The following is a 23,197-nucleotide window of genomic DNA, read 5'->3' on the forward strand; positions in this document are numbered from 1 at the left end:
CTATGACACACAGCACTCCCTACACTGACTGGCTATTGCAGGGACTGGTGACCATTTGTTTGCTTCAGGATTCCATCAGTGATTGTTACCTGTTTTGGGGATTTCTGAACTTGGGCCTCCAAGATCACGTGTGCGTGTGTGTGTTAATTTGGGGAAGCACACCAGAAGAGGTTAGGGTTTATTTCTGTTAATGCTAATATTTATTTAAATTGTTTGATTTAGATTTTAACAACAAGAATAGGTTGAAATTGCTGCTTTAATGGTAGTCACGCTAACCTTTTTACAGCAATGATTGAGCAAAAATAAAATCCCAGTAAAAATGGTTTGGTGGGGTGGGGTGGGGTTGGGGTGGGGGGGAGGACTGTTCATGCTGAATGTACCTCCCATTCAAAGGGTTTACTAGAATTTAATCAAGTACAGTATGTTAGTTTTTTCTTGTTCTCAATGCCTACGCTTGTCAGTGTTGAATTCTGGTGCACAGCCCTGCATCATTCATTCCTAAACTTTCCCTGTAGATTTCATGCCGAAAAGGTACATGGCATACACAGCTCAAGTACTGAACTCATCAAGTTATCTATAACAAAACATATTGATAACATTATTTTATACAGCAGTGCTCTTATTATAGAAACATTAAAGCACAATGATGCCCTACTTAAGAGCTTAACATTAATTTTTCGTGTCTTACATACAGGTGGCTAAAATAACTTACATTAGCAAATGGCACCTACATTAACGCTTTTATTTGCATAAGCCATTGCCGCACAATGCATTCAAATCCTCTTTGGCAGCGATGGTGTTAATTAAAAGACAGATACTTTGATTACATTTTTATGACAATGGGGGAAGGACTCACCAGAACACGATCTCCGATCCGCAAGTCCTTATCCCCTTTTTTCACCGACCCACTGTCTGAAAGGTTTGATCCTGACTCATTCCCAGTTTTGATGGTGTTGTTTAGCACACTTTCCCGCAGCGGCACAATCCGAGTAGTTAGAGGCGGTGTGGCAGTGCCAGAATGCAAGGACAAGTTCTGAGTTGTCAAAGACTCCACCGAATGGGTATCACTTCCCGAACCCTCTGCCACAGGCTGCCGGGTCAGCTTCGATGGGCGAGTAAATATCCCTTGTAAAGGTTGGCACTCGAAATAGCGCACTCCACCCACAGATCCATCATTCTTTCCTACGCGATCAACCAGGACAACTCCTGCCCACTGCCCTGGGGCAAACTGGGTTTCTCCCAAGTATTGAACCACCCCAGGCTTTACTCCATTAACCCACACGCGTTCTCCAACCACATAGTCTCCAAGGAACTCATCCCCCACCTCAGTGAACTTGGAGCTTGATTTCTCAGTACCGATTGAAGAGGTAGAACCCTGTTTGTGCAAAGGAGAACCTGCAGAGGAGAAAGTAAGAGGGGCCAAGTTAATATGACAGCACATATAGCTAAACATGCCTAAGGAATACTACATGAGCAGCCACAAGAAGTTTGTGTCTCCAAATCAAGGGCTTAAAGGAGCAGTTCACCCTGCTCATTTCGTCTCTGGGGTCTCTAGAACTGAATCATGTTAATTTTTGCTTAGTGGACAGGGACCCCCTAGTTCGCAAGATACTTGCTGGGGAAGGTGACATTGGTTGTGTCCCCTCCAGGGGAATCAAAGTAGCGGCTAAAGTCTCCCATGTTACGCAGGCAAATAGGAATCTGCCACGTCAAATGTCACAGTTTACAATTGGCTCACGTGAGGTGGAGATTTAACTGGCAGCTCCTCTCTCGGTATGTATCTAATCTTGGGAAGCAAGGGTACTCTGGAGCATGAAATTAACGTAGTTGGGTGCCCAGAGGACTCCCACCGATTCCGACATAGTAAAAAAAATAAAAAAGGAGTAAGCAAGGCATGCATCGCTAAATAAAACAACAGCACTGACATTAAAGTGATAGTGATATCTCAATCCCAAAATAGAAATGGAATCCTAGGCGTTTGGTTAGATTTGATCTTGTACAAAAGACATGAACAATTTCTAATGGCCATTCAAGTGTACACAAAATGTATACATAGATATATACGTCAGTATCCGTTTAATTCCTTTATGGCCATTTAGTGAGTGGCTGTTAGATAGATAGATAAAGATAGTTAAAGGATTTTGCACTATAATGAATCCCCTACTTAATTTTTTACAGTGTGCACAGGTAAGAGGCGGGATAATCGATCCCAAGAAGACTGCGTCTGCCTGACATTTAGAGAAACCTTAAATGCAGAATGTATGTATTTCTTTATTTATCTAGCACCCACAGCTGTACTTAGCACTTTACAAGAGAGAGAATACAGTACAGGGAATTATAGTACAATAAGTGCAACAAATAAGATCAGAAAATAGGAAAAGAAATCTCTGCCCGGAGAGCTTACAATATATGTGGTATATTGGGACACTTACTGAGTCAGCAGGTGAGGGAATACGTGCTATAGATGGCAGTGCTTGGCCACAATGGTTGGTAGGAGCGACTGCGGGTGTGGGACAGTAACCATTAGCCTAGGCTACTGGAGCGCTTCATTTAAGAGGTGAGTTTTAAGGCTTCTCTTAAAGGTGGGGAGAGATGGTGCTTGGCGTATACAGCGTATGAGGGAGTTCCACAGGTAATGGGCAGTGAGGGGAAAAGGTTTAAGGCGAGAGACAGCAGTAGAGGTGAAAGGAGTGGAACGGAGACCGTTCTGGGTAGAACGCAGGAGACAAGCAGGGGTATAAGCAGATGACTGGAGAGCCTTGAAGGAACGAAATGTACATGATAATCTACAGAATGTCCACATACACCTGTATGCTAATTAAGGAATTTTCAGGTCACCTTTTCTAGAGTGCATAGGACAGTCCTTAATATACATACCCAAGTAGGTTTTTCTTAGTGATTGTGCATAACAACTATTAGGAAGGTCAGAGTCTATTGTATATTAATATGGAGAACCACGCAAACATGTGATTTCTTCAGAATGTGCCGACTAACTTTTATACCTAAATTCTGATTACAGAGTTCTGAACTTAAGTTAAGGAATGTGCACATCAGCACTTCAACAACCACTGACTGTTATGTACTACACAATGTCCTTCCTTATTCACAAACAAAGCTAGAAACAAAACCATGATTCAGTTGTCTACATAGTTACATAGTAGATAAGGTTGAAAAAAGGCGTACGTCCATCAAGTTCAACCTATGCTAAATTTAGACAACAGATACTTTATCCTATTTCTATACTTACTGATTAATCCAGAGGAAGGCAAACAAAAAACCCCAGAGTCATATCATCCAATGATATCTCATAAGGGGAAAAATAAATTCCTTCCTGACTCCAAGAATTGGCGATCGGATTAATCCCTGGATCAACAGTCTACTCATGTTTACTTATTTGGTATATCCCTGCATACTTTTCCTTTCTAAAAAGATGTCCAACCTTTTTTTGAACAAATCTATTGTATCTGCCATCACAGTCTCAGTCTAGATTATAAAGGTACCACATACCCTTGAAGAGCTCACTTATTTCTCCATAATTGCAATTAGAATAACTCCGTTGCCACAATTAACTTCAAAATAGCTGAATTAAATTACACAATTGATATGTGATCGATAATTGTAAATGCAATTACAAAATCAAAGTGTGACCGATAACAAATGCGAAAAATAAAAATAATATAATTTGGTTACAAAGTTGGGTGGCTGTTCCACCAATGGAGATTGCTTAGCTAAACAGTGCAAAAGCATAAAAAATAAATAAGCAGCTTCTGAACTTAAAGCAGCTACTTAAACCTCTACCTTAGCCCTCTTATTTTGCAGGATGGGCATCATGGACTTATCGGAGCTGAACCACGTTATTTTCAGCTCTGGGGTCACCACTGTGTCCAACATAGTTACCAGTAACCTGTGTTACTTAATGGTTCTTAAATCTCCTGTGTCACGCGGGCCAATAGGAAGCTGCAACGGATCACATAGTGGCTTCCCATTGGCCCTTGTTTCAGGGGAGACTTACAGTAAACTGCTATTTTGTTTTCCCTGGAGGGGACTGAAATGCTGCTACTTTTACCAGTATATATATTGGGAACCAGGAGAACCGAGGAGCTGAAAATTGTGCGGTTCAACTCCGGGTACCCTGGTTCTTCTCATCATATAAATAAACTGGGGGGGGAGGCGGGGAGGAAGACGGGTAAAACAACAGGAGCCGGGATTGCTGCATTATGGGAAAAAATATCTGTCTTCCTTTAAATAAAAACACCAATGTGTTGCACAAAAAATATATGTCTGTAACCCTCCTTACCTGGCTCTGAAAGAAGCCATATCAAATTGATTATACACAATGGCAGTACTCAGTCTCTCAGGCCTCGCAGGGTGCTGGGTAGGTGCAGGTTGAGTGTGAATAAGCAGATGGGAAAAAGATGGGGCCAGGAACGCTCATAAAAACAATAGGTGCTTCATTGACATACATCACATCTGGACAGAACTCGTGGCAAACAATAGTTTTCTGGAATTCATCCTCTGGTAGGTCACACTCACTTGAGGGCCTATCATATAAGGATATTGTGGGGACTGTTTGCTAGGAGGCTATGATGTGATGAGAACCCGCTGGACGGGCGGGTTCTATATGAATTCAAGCTGCCTTGTCGGCAACTATTAGGACAGTAGCGGTCAGGCTGCGGTAGGGGCAACTCTTTTAGACCCGAAAAAGTTGCATCCTTCTCCCCATTCTTCTAACAGGTGCTATCTTAAAGGGCAAATTACTTACTGAACAAACGGTGAGAGGACACATCTTAATACAAATAACTATACACACAAACCTATTTACAGGACTCACAGTGAGAACCCCAATCAGAACTCTGAAGAACCTGACTGTAGAACATCGTCATACATCACATGGCGGGGAGGGGAGTAACCAGAGTAAGCCCACACAGTTAACCCCTTAAGGATATTAACCACTTACAGAACTAGTAGTCCCCAAAGAGGGAGCTACATGTCCATTCTTACTACACTCTCACTATGAGGGTAATATATAATTTCAATTTTGGAGCAATGCCAACACACTGCTTCAGTTTCGTCTAGCACCTCTATAGGTCAATATATCAAGCACATTGGTCCAATTTTTCCTGCATAGGTGCAGCTTATGAAAGGAGAAGTTTATGTAGGACTTACACGACGTACAGGTTTTAATGAGATGTGTCAAATTGCACACCTCTCCTTTCAATCTGCATCCAAACGTTTAAGGTGGATGTCACTTTATGGCTTCTAACAAACTACTCTACAGCAAATATAAGAAACGGTTTCTTACATTTGACTCTACTGTGCTCCAAAAAATGGTTAAATGCCTCAAAACACACTTTTTTTGCTTCAAAATTACCTTGGTACATAGCCCCCTATATTTGAAATGTTGCTACCTTTTCTCCTCTTTGCTAAATGAAGAGAAAGTGGACCACATTGACTAATCCGTGCCACGCCATATTATCCACTTTGTCCAATTTATAATTAAAGTCCATAAAAAAATCTAGCACCATCACTCTATATGGGTTTGTGCTGGTTCAACTCCCCTATTTCATTATCAACTGCACTGGCTGTGTTAACACAATAGACCAGCAACACAGTAGTGACATCTACTGTATGCCCTTTCCATCAGCTTCTACTGTGCTCTCTCTCAATGTTGCAAGGGCACTTACGTAACGTTTTATTCCAGCGGGAGTGTCTCACAAAGCTCCGCTCTGTCAACTGCATTCATTTATTGGCTCATTTATTTAGAATGCAGCAGGCCTCTAAACCAAGAGACTGCACTAAAGGAATTTTGTCAAAGGCCTAAATAGCATCGCATATTTTAACATGTTGCTACAGTCCTGATACATTAAATACAGGATATCTTGTCCTGAGGTTCCACTTCTAGTTAATTATAGGGATCATATCATCAAATTATCAGGTTTCCTAAAATATATAAGAAATGGAAGGGCTCCGGCGCAACTGTGCATGACAGAAATCCAGACTGCTTCCGGATGAATATAGCAAAAACTTTATTGGCACATAACACACTGGGGCTACACCACGATCTCCCCCTCTACGCGTTTCACGCTCTAGTACAGCGCTTCGTCTCGGAGTGGGGAGACGTGGTATAAGCCTGAACATATATAGTAAAAAAGCCCGCGAAAACGGGTTGAATTGTTAACCCCTTCATAGAAAAAATGCCCATAGAGCAATGACATTATCATCAGACATATGTATATAATGTATATATTTTACAAGAGCCCACATGATTTCATATATTTATCATTTCTATAAGGCTCATATTGTTATAAGGTAATGACACAAAGGGTATCTTAAAATCTGATTGCAACAATCATAGTAAACTGCACCCCTAATATTAATATTTCAGTAACAAAATACAGCCGCAAACCCATTAAACTAAGTGAAAGCATAACTAAATACATTTCACATCAGTAATCATATGTTGGGTATATAAGGGCTGATGGACTGAATCATGATTAGATTTAGGGGAAAACAGCAAGGAAATGACAAGAAAAAGAAGAATAGGGGGGGGGGAGGGTAGGAAGGGGGGAGGGAGGGGAAAGGGGAAGGGGAGGGGGGGGAGGAGAGGAATAAAGTGGGTAGAAAAGGAAGAAAAAGGAGAGAACAGATGCGGAGGATAAATAACATCACACCTATAATAAAATGAACTAAATAATCCTGATTTAAAACTTAAAATGATGCAAAGACAAAGCAAACTCTAACTAAACCAATAAACAAAAAGATACATAACATATTATAAGAAACATCGCAGGTCCCATTCTACATTAAGTCCATTGGGTTGCAGGGTGTTCAATGCAAAAATCCAATGAGCCTCTCGCTGATGCAAGATTTTAATCCGATCTCCTCCACGAGGAGGTAAAGGAATATGCTCAATGGCTAAACATTGCAAAGAACCCACCGAACCCAATGGACAGGTGTTAAAATGTGAAGATACCGGATGCAGCATATCATGATTACGTATAAGCCTTAAGTGCTCTAAAATGCGAATCTTAAGGACTCTGCTCGTTAGGCCAACGTATTGTTTACTGCATCCGCATTTCAACAAGTAAACCACAAAATTTGTCTGATAAGACTTAAAAGATTTTATCTTGAATCTGCGGGTTTCATCCCGGTTAGAGCACTTAAGGCTAATCATGATATGCTGCATCCGGTATCTTCACATTTTAACACCTGTCCATTGGGTTCGGTGGGTTCTTTGCAATGTTTAGCCATTGAGCATATTCCTTTACCTCCTCGTGGAGGAGATCGGATTAAAATCTTGCATCAGCGAGAGGCTCATTGGATTTTTGCATTGAACACCCTGCAACCCAATGGACTTAATGTAGAATGGGACCTGCGATGTTTCTTATAATATGATATGTATCTTTTTGTTTATTGGTTTAGTTAGAGTTTGCTTTGTCTTTGCATAATTTTAAGTTTTAAATCAGGATTATTTTAGTTCATTTTATTATAGGTGTGATGTTATTTATCCTCCGCGTCTGTTCTCTCCTTTTTCTTGTAAAATATATACATTACAGGCATACCCCGCATTAACGTACGCAATGGGACCGGAGCATGTATGTAAAGCGAAAATGTACTTAAAGTGAAGCACTGCCTTTTTTCCACTTATCAATGCATGTACTGTACTGCAATCGATATATACGTGCATAACTGATGTAAATAACGCATTTGTAACAGGCTCTATAGTCTCCTCGCTTGCGCACAGCTTCGGTACAGGTAGGGAGCCGGTATTGCTGTTCAGGACATTCTGACAGGCGCATGCGCGAGCTGCCGTTTGCCTATTGGGCGATATGTACTTACTCGCGAGTGTACTTAAAGTGAGTGTACTTAAAGTGGGGTATGCCTGTATATACATATGTCTGATGATAATGTTATTGCTCTATGGGCATTTTTTCTATGAAGGGGTTAACAATTCAACCCGTTTTCGCTGGCTTTTTTACTATATATGTTCAGGCTTATACCACGTCTCCCCACTCCGAGACGAAGCGCTGTACTAGAGCGTGAAACGCGTAGAGGGGGAGATCGTGGTGTAGCCCCAGTGTGTTATGTGCCAATAAAGTTTTTGCTATATTCATCCGGAAGCAGTCTGGATTTCTGTCATGCGCAGTTGCGCCGGAGCCCTTCCATTTCTTGTATTCACATAGAAGGCTGCACGCGGGAGCTGAAGATCAGAGGAGAGCAGGACCCAGACCGGAGTTGCAATATAGGTAAGGGTTATTATATTTCCCTCCTACTCCGGTCAACTTGGTGGCCATGCGTAGCTCCCTCTTTTCCCAGCCATACATGACTATGCTGACACCATAGGTGCTAACTACTGACTACCGAAGCGCAGGACAGTTTTTTTCTTTGGATTCCTAAAATATATATATATTTAAATCACTTGGTGACATTATTTAATTGGCAGATGCCACTGGATTTCCAAGACAGATGGATTCATTTGTTTACCCCAAGAGAAGAGCAGCACCCAAAAACCATTAAGTGTTACAGGTGTCAAGGAATTAAATCTATTTTTGAAGTGCTTTTGGTTTCCTTTATGGCACTTTATGCATTGGTGGTGATAATTTTTGTTACAATATTTTCATATTGTAAGTGACATGTGCCTGTGAGTTTGTTTGTCTTGATGGACGATGCATATGACATTGCAAGAGTCCAGCAGCACTTCTCTGCAATCCGCCGTATAACCACCTGGCCTGCTCTGGTTTAAAATAATATATCATATAAGAAAAAATAGCATCAGGCAAAAATGCAGCAAGACAGGGGGGCAACGGTTTAGGAATTATATCCTTTCTTCTGGCCCATTCTCATGTACTGTACTGTATGGAAAAAAGCAGTACTTCCCTTGCGATATGTCCCCCCTCAGCAGTTTTAGGCTGCGCTTATAGTGCTGGCGACACGACCGATGACGTCACCTGTCGCCACTAGCGAAAGTTATTATTTGATTTTGAGCAACGTCGCTGGCGACCAGGCCAGTGACATCACAAAAGGGGGCGGGCCGCAGTCTCGGATTGGTTTGAGGCAGTCACATGTGGCGACTGTTTCTAAAAAATCAAATTTCCCCGACTTCAAAATTTTTGGTCGCTCCATCGCCGTCACGGTTACTACAAGCGCTTGCGACGGAGTCAATGTATTTGTTTCGGAGCGACGTCGCCGTCGCACGACACTATGAGCGCATTAGAAACAGAGTAGTGGCAGGCAGCGGTAGGCAGCCACTCTCTTCTAACTTGCTTTTTGGCATATTTGTTTGTATATTGCCTTTATTCCTCCTCATGCTTATCAGTCTCTTTTTCTAGTCTCTTTCCAGTATATAAAAGAGAAAAAAAAGAGGAAAAAAGCCGGAGCACTGCAGCAAAGGAGACTGAACTGGCGATGGGTAAAAATAAAAGTTATTTAATAGGCATGTGATGGTGTTTCCCCCACCCAATCTCATATTGGCCCTACCCTGTGGAAACTGACCGATGTTACATGTGGTGTAGTGTGGTGCACCTGCTGGCTTACAGGACTCCTGAGTCTCCCGCGATTTTATGGGGGATATCATCAGGACTGGCTCTCGAGGTATGGCTGAGTCATACTCGCTCTTGGTACGGCGCCTCCATCTCTTCCAGATCCCCAGTGTTATAGGGAGGAGTCTCGGAAAGAGAACCTCTGTGTGCAGCTTCTCCCTGAATGACTCCAGGCTCAGGCAAGAAGGGTTCTTTATAAACGGCATACTTTATTTCAGCAACCCATGGCAGACTGCTCATCATGCAGCCGGTCTTCTCAGCCGCTCATCATAGGTTGCCAACCCAAAGGAAGTCCCTGGCCCTGCACTCCCAGTCAAGGGCACTGAAAGCAGGCCTAGATCTTCCCTTACTCCCTGGTGGTGTAAGGGGAATAGTCTCCCTCCACTCCCTTAAGGGAGGGCCACAAACTGCCAGAGCCCTGCACAGTTTGGTATGGATGACTATCCTCTTTCAAGGGGAAGAGGAACTCTAAATTCAGGAAATGCTATGCAATACGTAGTTCCAATAGGCACCACCCCTATGTCACTGTAATTGGACACAGAGCCTGATGGCACTATCTTCACTGTCTTACTGCACAGCATAGATGTGTAGGGGGAAACCCCATGATTACTCCTGGAAACCTGCCCTTACCAGGGAGTATTGCACAGGAGGAGAAAGAACTATAACCCCAAAACTACGCAGGGTTACAGGCATAATGCCAAAACATGGACAGGTAAATCCTCTGATGCGTTTCGTACTTGGCAGTACTTTCCAGTATATGGCTTTTTGCCAATGTCACAGTGTTAGGAAAGAAATACCTTGGAGGTACCTGTCTTCCATGTCTTTTTTATGTAGTTGAGTCTTGTTAGTAGTTTTTTACTTGTATGAATTTTTCTACTTCTGAGCAGTAAAATATTTTGATTTATTATCATGACGTCATATTTGTCTTACATGAGTGAAGGTGACATATGATACTGTATATTGTATTTGGATTGAGGATTTACATGGATCCTCTTTGATACCTGCACCAGTCCTGTCTTGCCTTCAAATTCTTTATGGGCAAGCTACCCAGCTACCTGAACAAGCTCCTCACCCTTACCACATGCAGCACTTATCACCTGAGTTCAGACTCCAAAAGACTGTTCATGGTCCCAGGGCTCAACAAAGTATCCGGCCGCTCCTCCTTCTCTTACCGTGCATCCCAAAACAGGAACAACCTACCGGAGACTCTCACATCCACCACCAGTTTAAATTCTTTCAAATCTAAGGCTGTCACACATTTTAATCTGGTCTGTAACTGTTTCATACGCCCATAATATATATTATCTTTAACTGTGCATGCAATATCTTGTATATAATGTATACCCTGTTCATTTATGTAACTGTACTTGTAAACATGTATTATTTGTCTGAATTCTGTGCCCAGGACATACTTGAAAACGAGAGGTAACTCTCAATGTATTACTTCCTGGTAAAATATTTTAGAAATAAATAAATAAATAATATAACATATTTGTTTTAGTTATTGGTGGTGCAGGCTGTCATTATTTAATTACACCTAGTTTAAAATAATGAAAGATGACAGCCTAATGATGCTCTGCACCTCTCACACATCCTGAAGACAACATCTATCACTTAAAGGCTTGGTACTCCCTGTGACAACACAGAGCCTTTAAAACTCTGTGGAAAAGGTGGAAAAGTGGACAACACCTACTGCTTCTGATTCCTGCATTTGATCTACTTTGGAAAGGAGGATATCACCCATTCCAGACTGCACATCTCAACACTTAACTATTGCTGTGATGCCGCCTTTATTTTTTATATTTTCTGTAACCTCACTTATTTTCAAATTATGCACTTCCTTCCACCAGTCTCCTTATGTCTCTAACTCTATTCATATATCTCCATCTCTCCTTTCTTCCCCACTTCTCAGTTAACATGAACTCCTTTCTTACCTGCGCCCTCTGTCACCGCACAGCTATACACCCTGCACTAAAACACACCCCTACAAATCATCCTCACACATCCTCTTTCTTTCCATGCTTCTCCTCCTTGCTTCTGGGGATATCTCTCCCAATCCTGGTCCCTGCCTTATATCTACTTGCTCTCGTCCTCGCCTCCCACATGCAACTTCTACTCCTTCTGGTGTTAACCCCTCCAACCTCATACCCATCCCCTGCCACCCTCCCTTTCTCCTGTGCCCTTTGGAATGCTCGCTCCCTTTCTAACAAGTTCCTCTCTGTGCATGACTTCTTTCTCTCTCACTCCCTGCTTCTCTTTGCTATAACTGAGACCTGGCTCACTCAGTCTGACTCTGCTCTGGAAGCTGCCCTCTCTTATGGTGGCCTTTCCTTCTCCCACACTCCGCGCCCTGAGGGCAAGGGTGGAGGTGTGGGGCTCCTGCTCTCCTCTCTCTGCCGTTACCTAACCTTCCTATTCCCCCCTCTCTTGCTTTTCCCTCCTTTGAGGTTCACACGCCGACTGTTCTCTGTCTTTGATACTCTACTCAAACCACCCTCAGCTGCCTCTCATTCCTCCATCTCCGCTCAGGACTTTGCTGACTATTTTAAGGAAAAGGTGGAATCCATACGTCAGAACATCCTCTCTGTCTCTTCCTCCCATCCTACACCTCTTCCTAAGGCCCAGGGCATGGTTACTGCTTGCTTGCTCTCACTTGCTCTCGCTTGCTGCTGCTTGCCACTGAGCCCCTACAGCCGCAATTAAAGCGTCTTTAGTAGGGGCTCGCACATGCTTTCCCTTGCTTGCTGAGGCGCGCTTGAACAGAGGCGACAGTGAAATTTAAAATTCACGCTCTGACTCCGTGATGCCTCAGCAACCAATGGAAGGAGAGCAGGGAAATGTGAATGTGGTACTTATTGTCTGGCGCTAGCGGAGTGAGTGAGTGAGAGTGTGTGTGTGTGTTAATGTGTGGTGCTGTCAGCCTGCGGGAGATGGAGGGGGCTTGCGCTGCCGGGGGGGGGGGGGGGGAGATGTGCCTCCATCTGCCCGATCCCTGTGGCTGTCAGCCTGGGGGAGATGGAGGGGGCTTGCGCTGCCGGGGGGGGGGGGGCGGGTGATGTGCCCCCTTCTGCCCCGTGTGTCTGTGTGTGTGTGCATGTATGTGTGTGTGTGCATGTATGTATCTATGTGTGTGTGTGTGTGTGTGCATGTGCATGCATGTGTGTGTGTATGTGTGTGTGTGTGTGTGCATGCGTGTGTGTGCATGTATGTGTCCATGTGTCTGCATGTGCATGTGTGTATGTGTGTATATGTGTGTGTGTGTGTGTGTGTGTGTGTGTGTGTGTGTATGTGTGCATGTGTGCGTGTGTGTGTGCATGTGTGTGTGTGTATTTGTGTGTGTACCAGTGTGTATGTGCCTGTGTGGTGTGTGATGTGTGTGCGCGAATATATTTATCAAAGTTGCACAATGTTAATAAATAATTTATTCTCACATGTCTTTTTTTAATTTTTAAAATATTATATAATATACACACACACACACACACACACACACACACACACACACACACACACACACACACACACACACACACACACACACACACACACACACACACACACACACACACACACAGGTTCCCCAGTGACACACAAACACACAGACCACTTCAAAGTGACACACACAAACAGTGATACCCGCCTCCCAAGCGCTTGCTGTCTCCTCTGTAAGGACAGCAAAAAGCTCCTGGTAGAGCGAGCGGCAGCAGGTGAGAGCGAGCGGCAGCATGCGAGAGCGAGCGGCAGCACCTAAGCGCTTACTATGTCCAAGGCCTAAGGCTAAGGTCCCGTTGCACGCGTCCGCACGGCTGGCTTGCTTGCCTGCGGCGCGTGCAACTCGCTGTACCGCGATCTGCGGTCTACAGGAAACTTCAGTAGTAGCGGGGGGGCGTGGCCAAACGGTTCGGGGGGGTGCGGCCATGACGTGAGGGGGCGCGGCCATGACGTGAGGGGGCGCGGCCATGACGTAGGGGGCCGGAGCGGGAGGTGGGCGGGAGTGGGAGGATTGACAGGGAGGGGGGGGCGTGGCTTGAGCGGAGGGACCCGCTACTCTTCCCCCCCTCCCTCCACGGGCTGCAGGTAAGTAAAAAAACACACACACGCAGGCACTCATACATACATACATACATACACATACACACACACACACACACACACACACAGAGACAGGCACGCACGCACTCAGGCACACACATACACACACAGAGACAGGCACGCACGCACTCAGACACACACACAGACAGGCACGCTGCTTTCACTCCACACTCCTCCCCGCTCCCCGAAGCCTCTCCTCCTCCCGAAGCCTCCCCTCCCCATTGGCTCACAGCCACACCACGTGACGCGTCGAAGCTAGGAAACACCATTCTCTTGTGTCTCCTAGCGGCTGACACGCCACAGCGTGTATTCAGCTGTGCCGCCAGGGGGGACCGGGACCGGCTCGCGAGGATTCCCCTGCTGGTGGGGAACTCGCTACATTGCCGCCCGCGCCAACGAGCGCAGCGGGTCCCGGGCCTAACTCTCCTCCTGCCTTCCTTGACGCTTATTCCACTGTCTCAGAGGAGGATGTGTCACTGTTGATCGCCTCTTCTCCCTCTACCACTTGCCCCCTTGACCCCATTCCCTCCCATCTCCTAAAACCTCTTGCTCCTACTATAATCCCTACACTCACACACATTTTTAACTCCTCCCTCTGCTCTGGAACCTTTCCATCCTCCTTCAAACATGCAACAGTTATACCATTACTCAAAAACAGCACGCTTGACCCTACCTGTCTTTCTAATTATCGACCTGTCTGCCTCCTGCCTTTTGCCTCTAAACTCCTTGAACGTCTTGTATTCTCTCGCTTGCTCCATTTTCTCAACACCTATTCTCTCCTAGACCCTCTACAATCTGGCTTCCGCACTGCTCACTTCACGGAAACAGCCCTCACTAAAATAACTGACGACCTCCATGCTGCCAAAGACAGAGGTCATTACACTCTGCTCATATTACTCGACCTCTCTGCAGCATTTGACACTGTGGACCACCCTCTTCTCCTTCACATTCTCCATACTCTTGGTATTCGGAACAAAGCTCTATCCTGGATCTCATCCTACCTCTCCCATCGTACTTTCAGTGTCTCTTCTGCTACACCTCCTCCATTGATCTCTCTGTGGGGGTACCCCAGGGCTCTGTCCTGGGACCTCTTCTCTTTTCTCTGTTCACACTCTCTCTAGGTGACCTAATAACATCTTTTGGGTTTAATTATCACCTCTATGCTGACGACACACAAATATACTTTTCAACACCCAACCTTACACCTGCTGTACAAACCAAAGTTTCTGAATGTCTCTCTGCTATATCATCCTGGATGGCCCCCCGCCGCCTTAAACTCAACATGGCTAAAACAGAGCTCCTCATACTTCCTCCCAAACCTGGCCATACTACCTCCTTCCACATTACTGTTGGAACTACGATCATTCACCCAGTAGCCCAAGCACGCTGCCTAGGGGTCACACTCGACTCCTCTCTCACATTCGCCCCTCACATTCAAAACATTTATAAAACCTGACGCTTTTTCCTCCGCAATATAACAAAGATACGCCCTTTCCTCTGTTGCTCGACTGCTAAAACTCTGACTCAGGCCCTCATTCTCTCCCTTCTTGATTACTGTAACCTCCTGCTGTCCGGCCTTCCTGCCTCTCACCTATCTCTCCTACAATCTATCCTAAATGCTGCTGCCAGAGTCACGCTACTCTTTCCTAGATCTGTCTCAGAATCTCCCCTCATGAAATCCATCTCCTGGCTTCCGATCAAATCCCGCATCTCACACTCCATTCTTCTCCTCGCTTTGAAAGCTTTACACTCTTCTGCCCCTCCTTACATCTCAGCCCTAATTTCTCGTTATGCACCATCCAGACTCTTGCGTTCTTCTCAAGGATGTCTTCTTTCTACCCCCTTTGTATCTAAAGTCCTCTCCCGCCTTAAACCTTTTTCACTGACTGCCCCACACCTCTGGAATGCCCTTCCCCTCAGTACCCGACTAGCACCCTCTCGATCCACCTTTACGACCCACCTTAAGACACACTTGCTTAAAGAAGCATACGAATAGCACTGTGGATAATCTGAACACATGATACATAAAGCTTGGCCCTCTGCAGATGCACTTACCAGAACTCCCTCCTACTGTCTCTGTACGTTCTCCCTACCTACCAATTAGACTGTAAGCTCCTCGGGGCAGGGACTCCTCTTCCATAATGTTACTCTTATGTCTAAATCACTTATTCCCATGATCTGTTATTTATATTATCTGCTATTTATTTGATTACCACGTGTATTACTACTGTGAAGCGCTATGTACATTAATGGCGCGATATAAATAAAGACATACAATACAATAAAATACAAAACTTAAGGATTGCTCTGCAATTTGTTTCAGGACCCAAGTCATTTCAATGCATACATAGAACTCTATCTACATATATACAGGGCTTTTTTTTTGTGACGGTTCTTACCGTCTGGTACTCAGTACCGGCACCTCTGTTTCCCCTGCTACAGTTTTTTTCCCCTGCTTGCTGAGGGAGCGGGGCCATCACCCAACACAGCCAATCCCTCCCGCCTCTGCCTGTTTCCCACACCCCACTTGGTTGAGCTCTACAAAGCACTTCCAAACAGACCGGAGCAGTTCTATTCCCCCCCTCCCCATGTATCATTCATAGAAGGGGGGAGTGTATCTGTGTGAGTGTCTGTGTGTTTGTGCGTATCTCTGGGGGGGGGGGGGGGTGTGTGTGTGTGTGTGTGTTTATGTTTTTTCTCTGGGAACACCCCCTACCGCCACCCCCCCACCCCCCCCCCCCCCCGTTTTTCTGCTCCCCCTCTGAAAAAAGCTTTCAATAATGTCTAAGTGTATGTATGTATGTATGTATGTATAAAAAAACATACATTACCAGAAACTGGCAAAAAGGAGACAGCACTCAGGCAGGTAAATTCAGTAAGTGTATTAAAACAGCCCCCTGAGGAAGATCCACTGTGGGGTCGAAACGTTGGACTTCTGTGCTTTGTGTTTTAATACACTTACTGAATTTACCTGCCTGAGTGTTGTCTCCTTTTTGCCAGTTTCTGGTAATGTATGTTTTTGTTATCTTTATGGGATATGGACCAGCCCATTCAGGATACTATATTGGAGTGCCTGTGAAATCTTTTTCAACTATGTATGCATGTATGTATGTATGTATGTAGGTAGGTAGGTAGGTAGGTAGGTAGAAACAGACTATATGACAAAGGTGATCGATTTTTATTTTAAAACACAGCTTCTACAGTTATTAACAGCAAACCTCCCCATTAGTAGAAGAAGTTATTGGCACAATAATAAGCATTCCTTTATTTTCTGAGGTTGCTAATGGCTGTAGTAATAGAATGAAGCCATAAAGAACAGAAAAGTTTAGGCATGTGTGTCAAGCACCAGGTTTCTACAATAAGTGACTGGTTTGTGTTAGTTATTGGGGGAAGTGGGTTATGTGTTTTAAGGGGTTATGTGTATTAGGGGAGTTATGTGTATTGGGGGGATCATATGTGTTTTGGGGAGTTGGGGTAGTTGTTTTGGGGGGCTTAGTGTGTACTGAGGGAGGTGGGGTTATTGGGTGTGGGGGGAGAGGTTGGTTTGGGAGAGAGAGGTGAGGTTGTTAAAGATAGGTGAATGGGTGGGAGAGAGAGGTGGGGGTGTGGGAGAGAGAGGAGTAGGGAGGTAGGGATGTATTACAATGTATTACAACAACAAAAAATTGATTAATACAAAATGTAACCTGTATTGCCACTTTTTAAGTCTGAAATCCAAACCCCACAAGACATCATGACATATACCTCACTAATGCACTGTTTATAATCCGATTTCTACTTACACCAGAAGGGTGTGTGTAACCACAGAGAGATTAGTGCAGTAATGTCAAGAATTCAGCAAAATGAGTGTTATTAGAAAATTAAGAAAAACATCCACACAGTATATGATGAGTCACTAAAATATTATAGGGTTTGAGCATTTTCACAATGCAGCATTGCAAAGAAGATGAGGAATTAGAGGGCAGCAGGATAAAGCACTTTGTGTTACTCCCTGAATGCCAATTGCAGTCATGTTCAGCACAATTAGTGTCTTGGGTCCATATATATCAAGGCAAAAGTGGTGGAAATCTGGGGAAACCAAACGCCATCATATGTATCAAAGAAAAAAGTCTCACTGGATTAAAGGATGTCTTTCTTGGATACATCTGGAACAAGGTTTTTGCCCAAGAATTGTGCCAGTTTTGCCTTCATACATATGGCTCATAGACTTCAATGAAGACTCACCTTCATTTCAGACTTTATATATATATATACACACACACACATACATATACACACACACATATATATAGATACATACATATCTATATATAGATACATATTTATAGATAGATGTTATCTATCTATCTACATATACCTATACACACACTTGTTCCCTGCACTGTAAGATCGCCTAGCATAGAAGGGGATACAATTACTCTTTTATTTTTATGTTTATTTATTTTGGCACAGGTAGTCAGATATCTGTTTTGGCAGCCACCCATCACTGTAATGAGTTTATGTTAATTTTGGCCATGTAGGTCATTAACAGCACCGAATTTATTTCAGGTGAATAACCAAAAATATTGCTCCTGTGCAATTGGTGCTTCCTTAACCTATATGCTCTTGCTCTCTTTTCCGTGTGATAGGATTTTAAAACAGACCAACGTACTGTAGTGTATTTTATTTCATTTTTTTGCTTGGAAAAGGAACTTGAACATGAAGGCGCCTGTGTTGAAAAAGAAGCGTAACGGTTGATAGGAAGCCTTTGTTCCCGGTGACAGAATGCAGCGTGCATGGTATAATCATAGCTGCCATCATTGTACAGGGGCCTGGTGCTTACTGGTACAAGAAAAGCTTTTGTGCTTTTCGGAGGGGAGGGAGGAGGGAAACACATTTCCATAAATATGGGTCTGCAGTAAATAATATATCCTTCTATTGCCTGCTCCGCTCAGGATTTCTACCATAAAATGTGTACTCTCTGGGGGAAAGGGATTGAAGAGGTAAAATAAATAAAGGTGTGTGGCTAGAATCAGAAGCGAAATGTATTTATGCTGCAATGTTGCCATGGAGACAGAGCCCGTCTATTCCTACACGGAGATGAAACCGGGTTTCTTGACGCACGATGGCCCATATTTACGATATGGGCCCATATTTTCAAAGCAGTGCTATTCCAGAAGATGCCTTCAAGTGAACAGGTCACAAGGTGTCTGCTGGCACCAAAAGGTACCTTACGAAATAGCACCGCTTGGTAAATATGGGCCACGATTCACATTGCCTAACTCAATTAATATATTTTTACCTTTGAAATGGTGTTTCAAATGGAATATCTGCTTTCATTATTTTTCATTTCTGCTTTTATTATCTGGATGACACCTTCTATTCATCAGATACTGAGCCCTGAGAAACAGGGCGTCAGGTGTAGATGCAGCAAGTCTTACTACCCCGGTGCAGCAAACGAGCAAGCAGATGTCAGTGGCGCCAGGGACAGTGTCTGCCGCGATGGTGCTACAGAGGGTCCATACTTCTGAATGGGGCCCCCGCCGTGTTAATCCTTCAGTGCTGCAAATGCCGCGGTTACGTGACCGTGCGTGGCAGAGGCACCGAAGACCGTTAGGCTTATTATATCTGTATGGATGGCGATGGTCTTAGATATAGCCATAGAAACCACAGCGGAGAAAAAATGAGCCACTCCTTTATATTGAGGAATTCAAAAAAAGATACACAAATGTTGATACATGAGGAACAAGGCTGCTTCATAAAACTACAAAACATCATTTGCATATTTCAAGGATTTGCACATCCAGATCCAAATCACTACCTGAAATGTTGTTTTGCATGGGTTGGACATGCGAGAAATGTTTCATGAATATAATGAGATCCGCCATTCTGTATTTTAATGGACATGCCCCATAATTTCTCAATTATTATTATAATTGTTTATTTGTAAAGCGCCAACATATTCCACGGTGCGGTACAATGAGGGGTACAGAGTTATGTATATTACATAAACTGAATGACATACCAAACAAGGACAAACACACGCAGACAGATACAGGATGTAATGGGGGGCCTGCGTGAAATAATACCGTGTAAATTGTACTTACTGTACTGTATGCCAAACAGCAACTTTGGGTGATTTTCACCAAAAATGCATGATGTGAGTGTGCATATAAAGATTGTTTTTAGGTATGTAACCACAACCTATTTATCAGTATTATAGTTGAGTGGAGTAAAGCCTGCATTAACCTTTTCTCTGCCACAGAGACCTGCATTACCTGCCTACTTTGCAGCCTGTGGTGCCATTGAAGAGGATAGACACTGCATACATTTCCTCCTGAAGGAAGTTGAGCAGGGGGGACAGATGTTCAGACATAAACACCTGTCACTAGTTAATCATAACTGAGAAGATTAACAGTGTGTTCATCACTCCATCCAGGACCATATGCAATCCCTGTGTGTGAGTGATCTATCACTATGTGCCCATTATGATTCTAGATTTAGGTCTAGCGCTTTATATCTGATGTGATATGACAACAAGGGGAAGAAATCCATGTTGAGAAGTCCATCACCTCAGGTAATATCAGTGTGGCAGATGTTGTTGCCTTTTAACGCAGCAGTCTGCACTGGCCCATTACCGTTTACGCTTTTTTAGCTTCCCCTGGGGTGACCCGTGGTCTCCTACGTCCGGGGACTGTCTGGGTTCTGAATGACAAGCTGTTTTGTCCGCTCTACAACAACACTTGCTCGGGGGATACAAAATGGCCACAGGGTCAGGGCTTACAACTGCATCGGGAGATGACTTTGCTGCCGTCGTATTTGTAATTTCTTGCATAAAAACCATCAGAGAAGCACTACAAATCTCTGGAACCGTGGGTGATCTTGGAGGACAGCGCCACAGGTAAACTTCAACAGACCAGCATATTTTCTGGGGGAGGGGGCTGGTGGAGGGGGCTGGGGGAGGGGGCTGGGGGAGGGATGGGGGAATGTTGTTTTTATATTTCACGCACACGCTTAGAGATAATACCGCACACTATACTATAATTGTGAAGCGCTATAAGTCCCATTGGGAGAAAAGCACTATATGAAATAAAGTTGTGAAGTTGTGAATATTATGCTGCCCGCTCATTTCCTTGTGTGTATTCAATTTAGTGTTTGACTTTTAGTCAATCCCCGATTATTCACACTTGAGAATAAACGCCATATTCCCGGCAAAATTCCAATGTTGGCAAATAGTGCGCCCATGACTATTAAAAATCGTGCACTATTTCTTTGTCTATAAATAAAGATAATGAGGCAATGCTGGTTAGTTTGTATCGCTGGCAAGTACATTGGAAATAAACCAAGCACATAAAATATACATGACGATTTATTCTGTTTTGAGATTCCCCATGGTTGCAAAAGGAATGACCTTTCTGTGCCATTAGGACAGAGACTAATTGCTATGGTGTAAGTAAATGTTCTTAGCATCATGCAAAAATCACAAAATAACCAGTAGAGCTTTAAATAAAAAACAAAATATCACAAGTCACTTTTAGCAATGTCTTGCTACTACCTACTAGAGACCTTGTAGAATTCACCAGTGACAGTGATAGTATGTAATGAGTTATAGAGGTCGAGGCTCAGGACAGACATATATGGAAAGGTACTGGAGAGTCATGACAAGAACCCAGTATTTTCAGAAAGTCTAGACTTGTTGTCTCTTAGACACCAAAGGGTACTCTTGCTCATCAGGACCGAGTCTCACTGAGTAGAATAAACCCATTTCTAGTATTACTGATCATGCACATCAATTAAGTCTCACTCTTTAAATTTGCAAACCGTGACAGGTGACCTAAAAACAACATTTCAGAATGAATTTAAGTGATGGTCCTCCTTAAACAAATATAACCATTCCCCAAGTAAAGATTTGTCTGCTTTTGCACCTTTTTTCTTTAGAGCCTTCTACCTTTCTTCTACCGTTATCCCACTGTGTCCTTATGAGAGAGAGCTAGTAAAGATCAGATCCATTACGAGGGGGGGGGGGGCTTTGCCTGTGCAAGCACTTGCAGAACACAGAGCAACATCGGACAAAATGGAGCAGCCAGAGGAAACCAAACCCCTCCCAAGTCTCAGCTCACCATGTTTACAAGCTACTGTAACTTAAAATGATTCAAACATATTTATAGGTGTCAGATTTTGATTACAAAAAGGCATTAGTGACCCATAACCATATACCAACCCTTAGGCTGTGGCCACGCTGCTGCTGAGCTCGCTCATACTTGTGAGCGGTGACGTCACCAACTCTCCAGGCATGAGCGCAGGCTGTCCTGTATAATCTTGCAAGAGCGAGCGGGGGGCGGGGGGGGGGAGGGAGGTGTGGATCGAGGCTATTTCTGTGTGTGTTTGTGTATGTGTGTGTGGCTGTGTATGTGTGTGTGCATTGACTGCTGCTGAGTGCGCATCAAAGTCAATTTTCTTTGTCTCCCCAAGTGCCAAGCTTGGGAGATTGTACGTGCCCATGCATGAGCCGCATGAGTGTGGCCGTGCAGATTCACATTCACTGAAGTAAACGCGCCAAGCGCGCTCAGCGGCAGCGTGGACGCAGCCTTAACAAAAAAAGTCACTGTCATTAATACGCTTTGGACCCAGGATGGTGTCAGGGACTTGTCACGGTTGGAGAGAAACTGCCTCTAAACCCAGCAGTGTGCTGGTTAATTGCACACAGGCAATCAACCAGACTCCACCTGGCTTTTTAGGACTTTTAGAAAAAGCCTGGTCTGAGAAACAGGTAGAGGATTCCTTAGGTCCCAATGGCGCTGACATAAGGAAAAGGAGGACTGTGTCCTGAGAGAAAGACAAGGGGACCAGACCTCTATGCCTTGACCCTCAAGCAGACACCTCCCCGGACACCACTGACCTGAAGGGCCACCTGCGTTAAGGTGTCGCTGAGACTTTGGGGTGATAAGTGGGTAAGGGGCTTTCTCCCCCCCCCCCCCAGCCTTGCAGAGAGGGACTGGGGAAGTAAGTCCTCCCTTACACAGGGATAGGTGTTTGTTGTTTGATGTATATTTTAGTTTGCTGTATTGTTTAAAGGAGCAGGCAATAAAGCCTTATATTAATTTCACCTTAAGAACGATCTCCATTGCACATATCTCTTACAGAGGGATTGCCCCTTTTATAGAAAGTTTTTGTCTGTACATATTCAGTTATTAGATTACAGCTAAAACCGAACATAAATGAGCCCAATCCCATTGGCTTTGCTTAGAGAACAGTGCAGTAGCCATTTATCTAGAGTCCTCCTTCATAAAAATACCCCCAAGAAACTTACTACAAAATACATATTTATAGTTTTTAACAACTTTGTTAAATGTTGATTAGTTTTAACTTGGATATATAAAATCAAACTACCAATTTCCGGTTTTATGGTACAATAGAATATAATTTCTTATAAATCTTTGTTTCTTTATTTAAATTTTTTTTTTTTTTAAATGCAAGGATTCAATCTAGCTGACACATGACTGCTACTTTGGAAGGAGAAAAAACGCACAAAGTTACAAATGTGGTAAAAATGTATAAGCATAAATAGAGCATCAAAGCAAATGGAA

At 43.8% G+C, this 23,197-nt stretch overlaps 1 protein-coding gene across 3 annotated transcripts in view; it reads right to left on the reverse strand.

Annotated features, from left to right (window-relative positions):
- CLIP2 (CAP-Gly domain containing linker protein 2) overlaps positions 1-23,197 on the reverse strand; it is a 153,553-nt gene that overhangs the window by 75,366 nt on the left and 54,990 nt on the right. For all 3 annotated transcript variants that reach the window (XM_075589975.1, XM_075589977.1, XM_075589976.1), the window contains exon 3: positions 857-1,395. In XM_075589975.1, coding sequence (XP_075446090.1) covers positions 857-1,395 — 539 coding nt within the window. The remainder of the gene's footprint in view (positions 1-856; positions 1,396-23,197) is intronic.

Source organism: Ascaphus truei, chromosome 3 (genome assembly GCF_040206685.1).
Source record: "Ascaphus truei isolate aAscTru1 chromosome 3, aAscTru1.hap1, whole genome shotgun sequence".
In the NCBI taxonomy this organism is placed as follows: domain Eukaryota; kingdom Metazoa; phylum Chordata; class Amphibia; order Anura; family Ascaphidae; genus Ascaphus; species Ascaphus truei.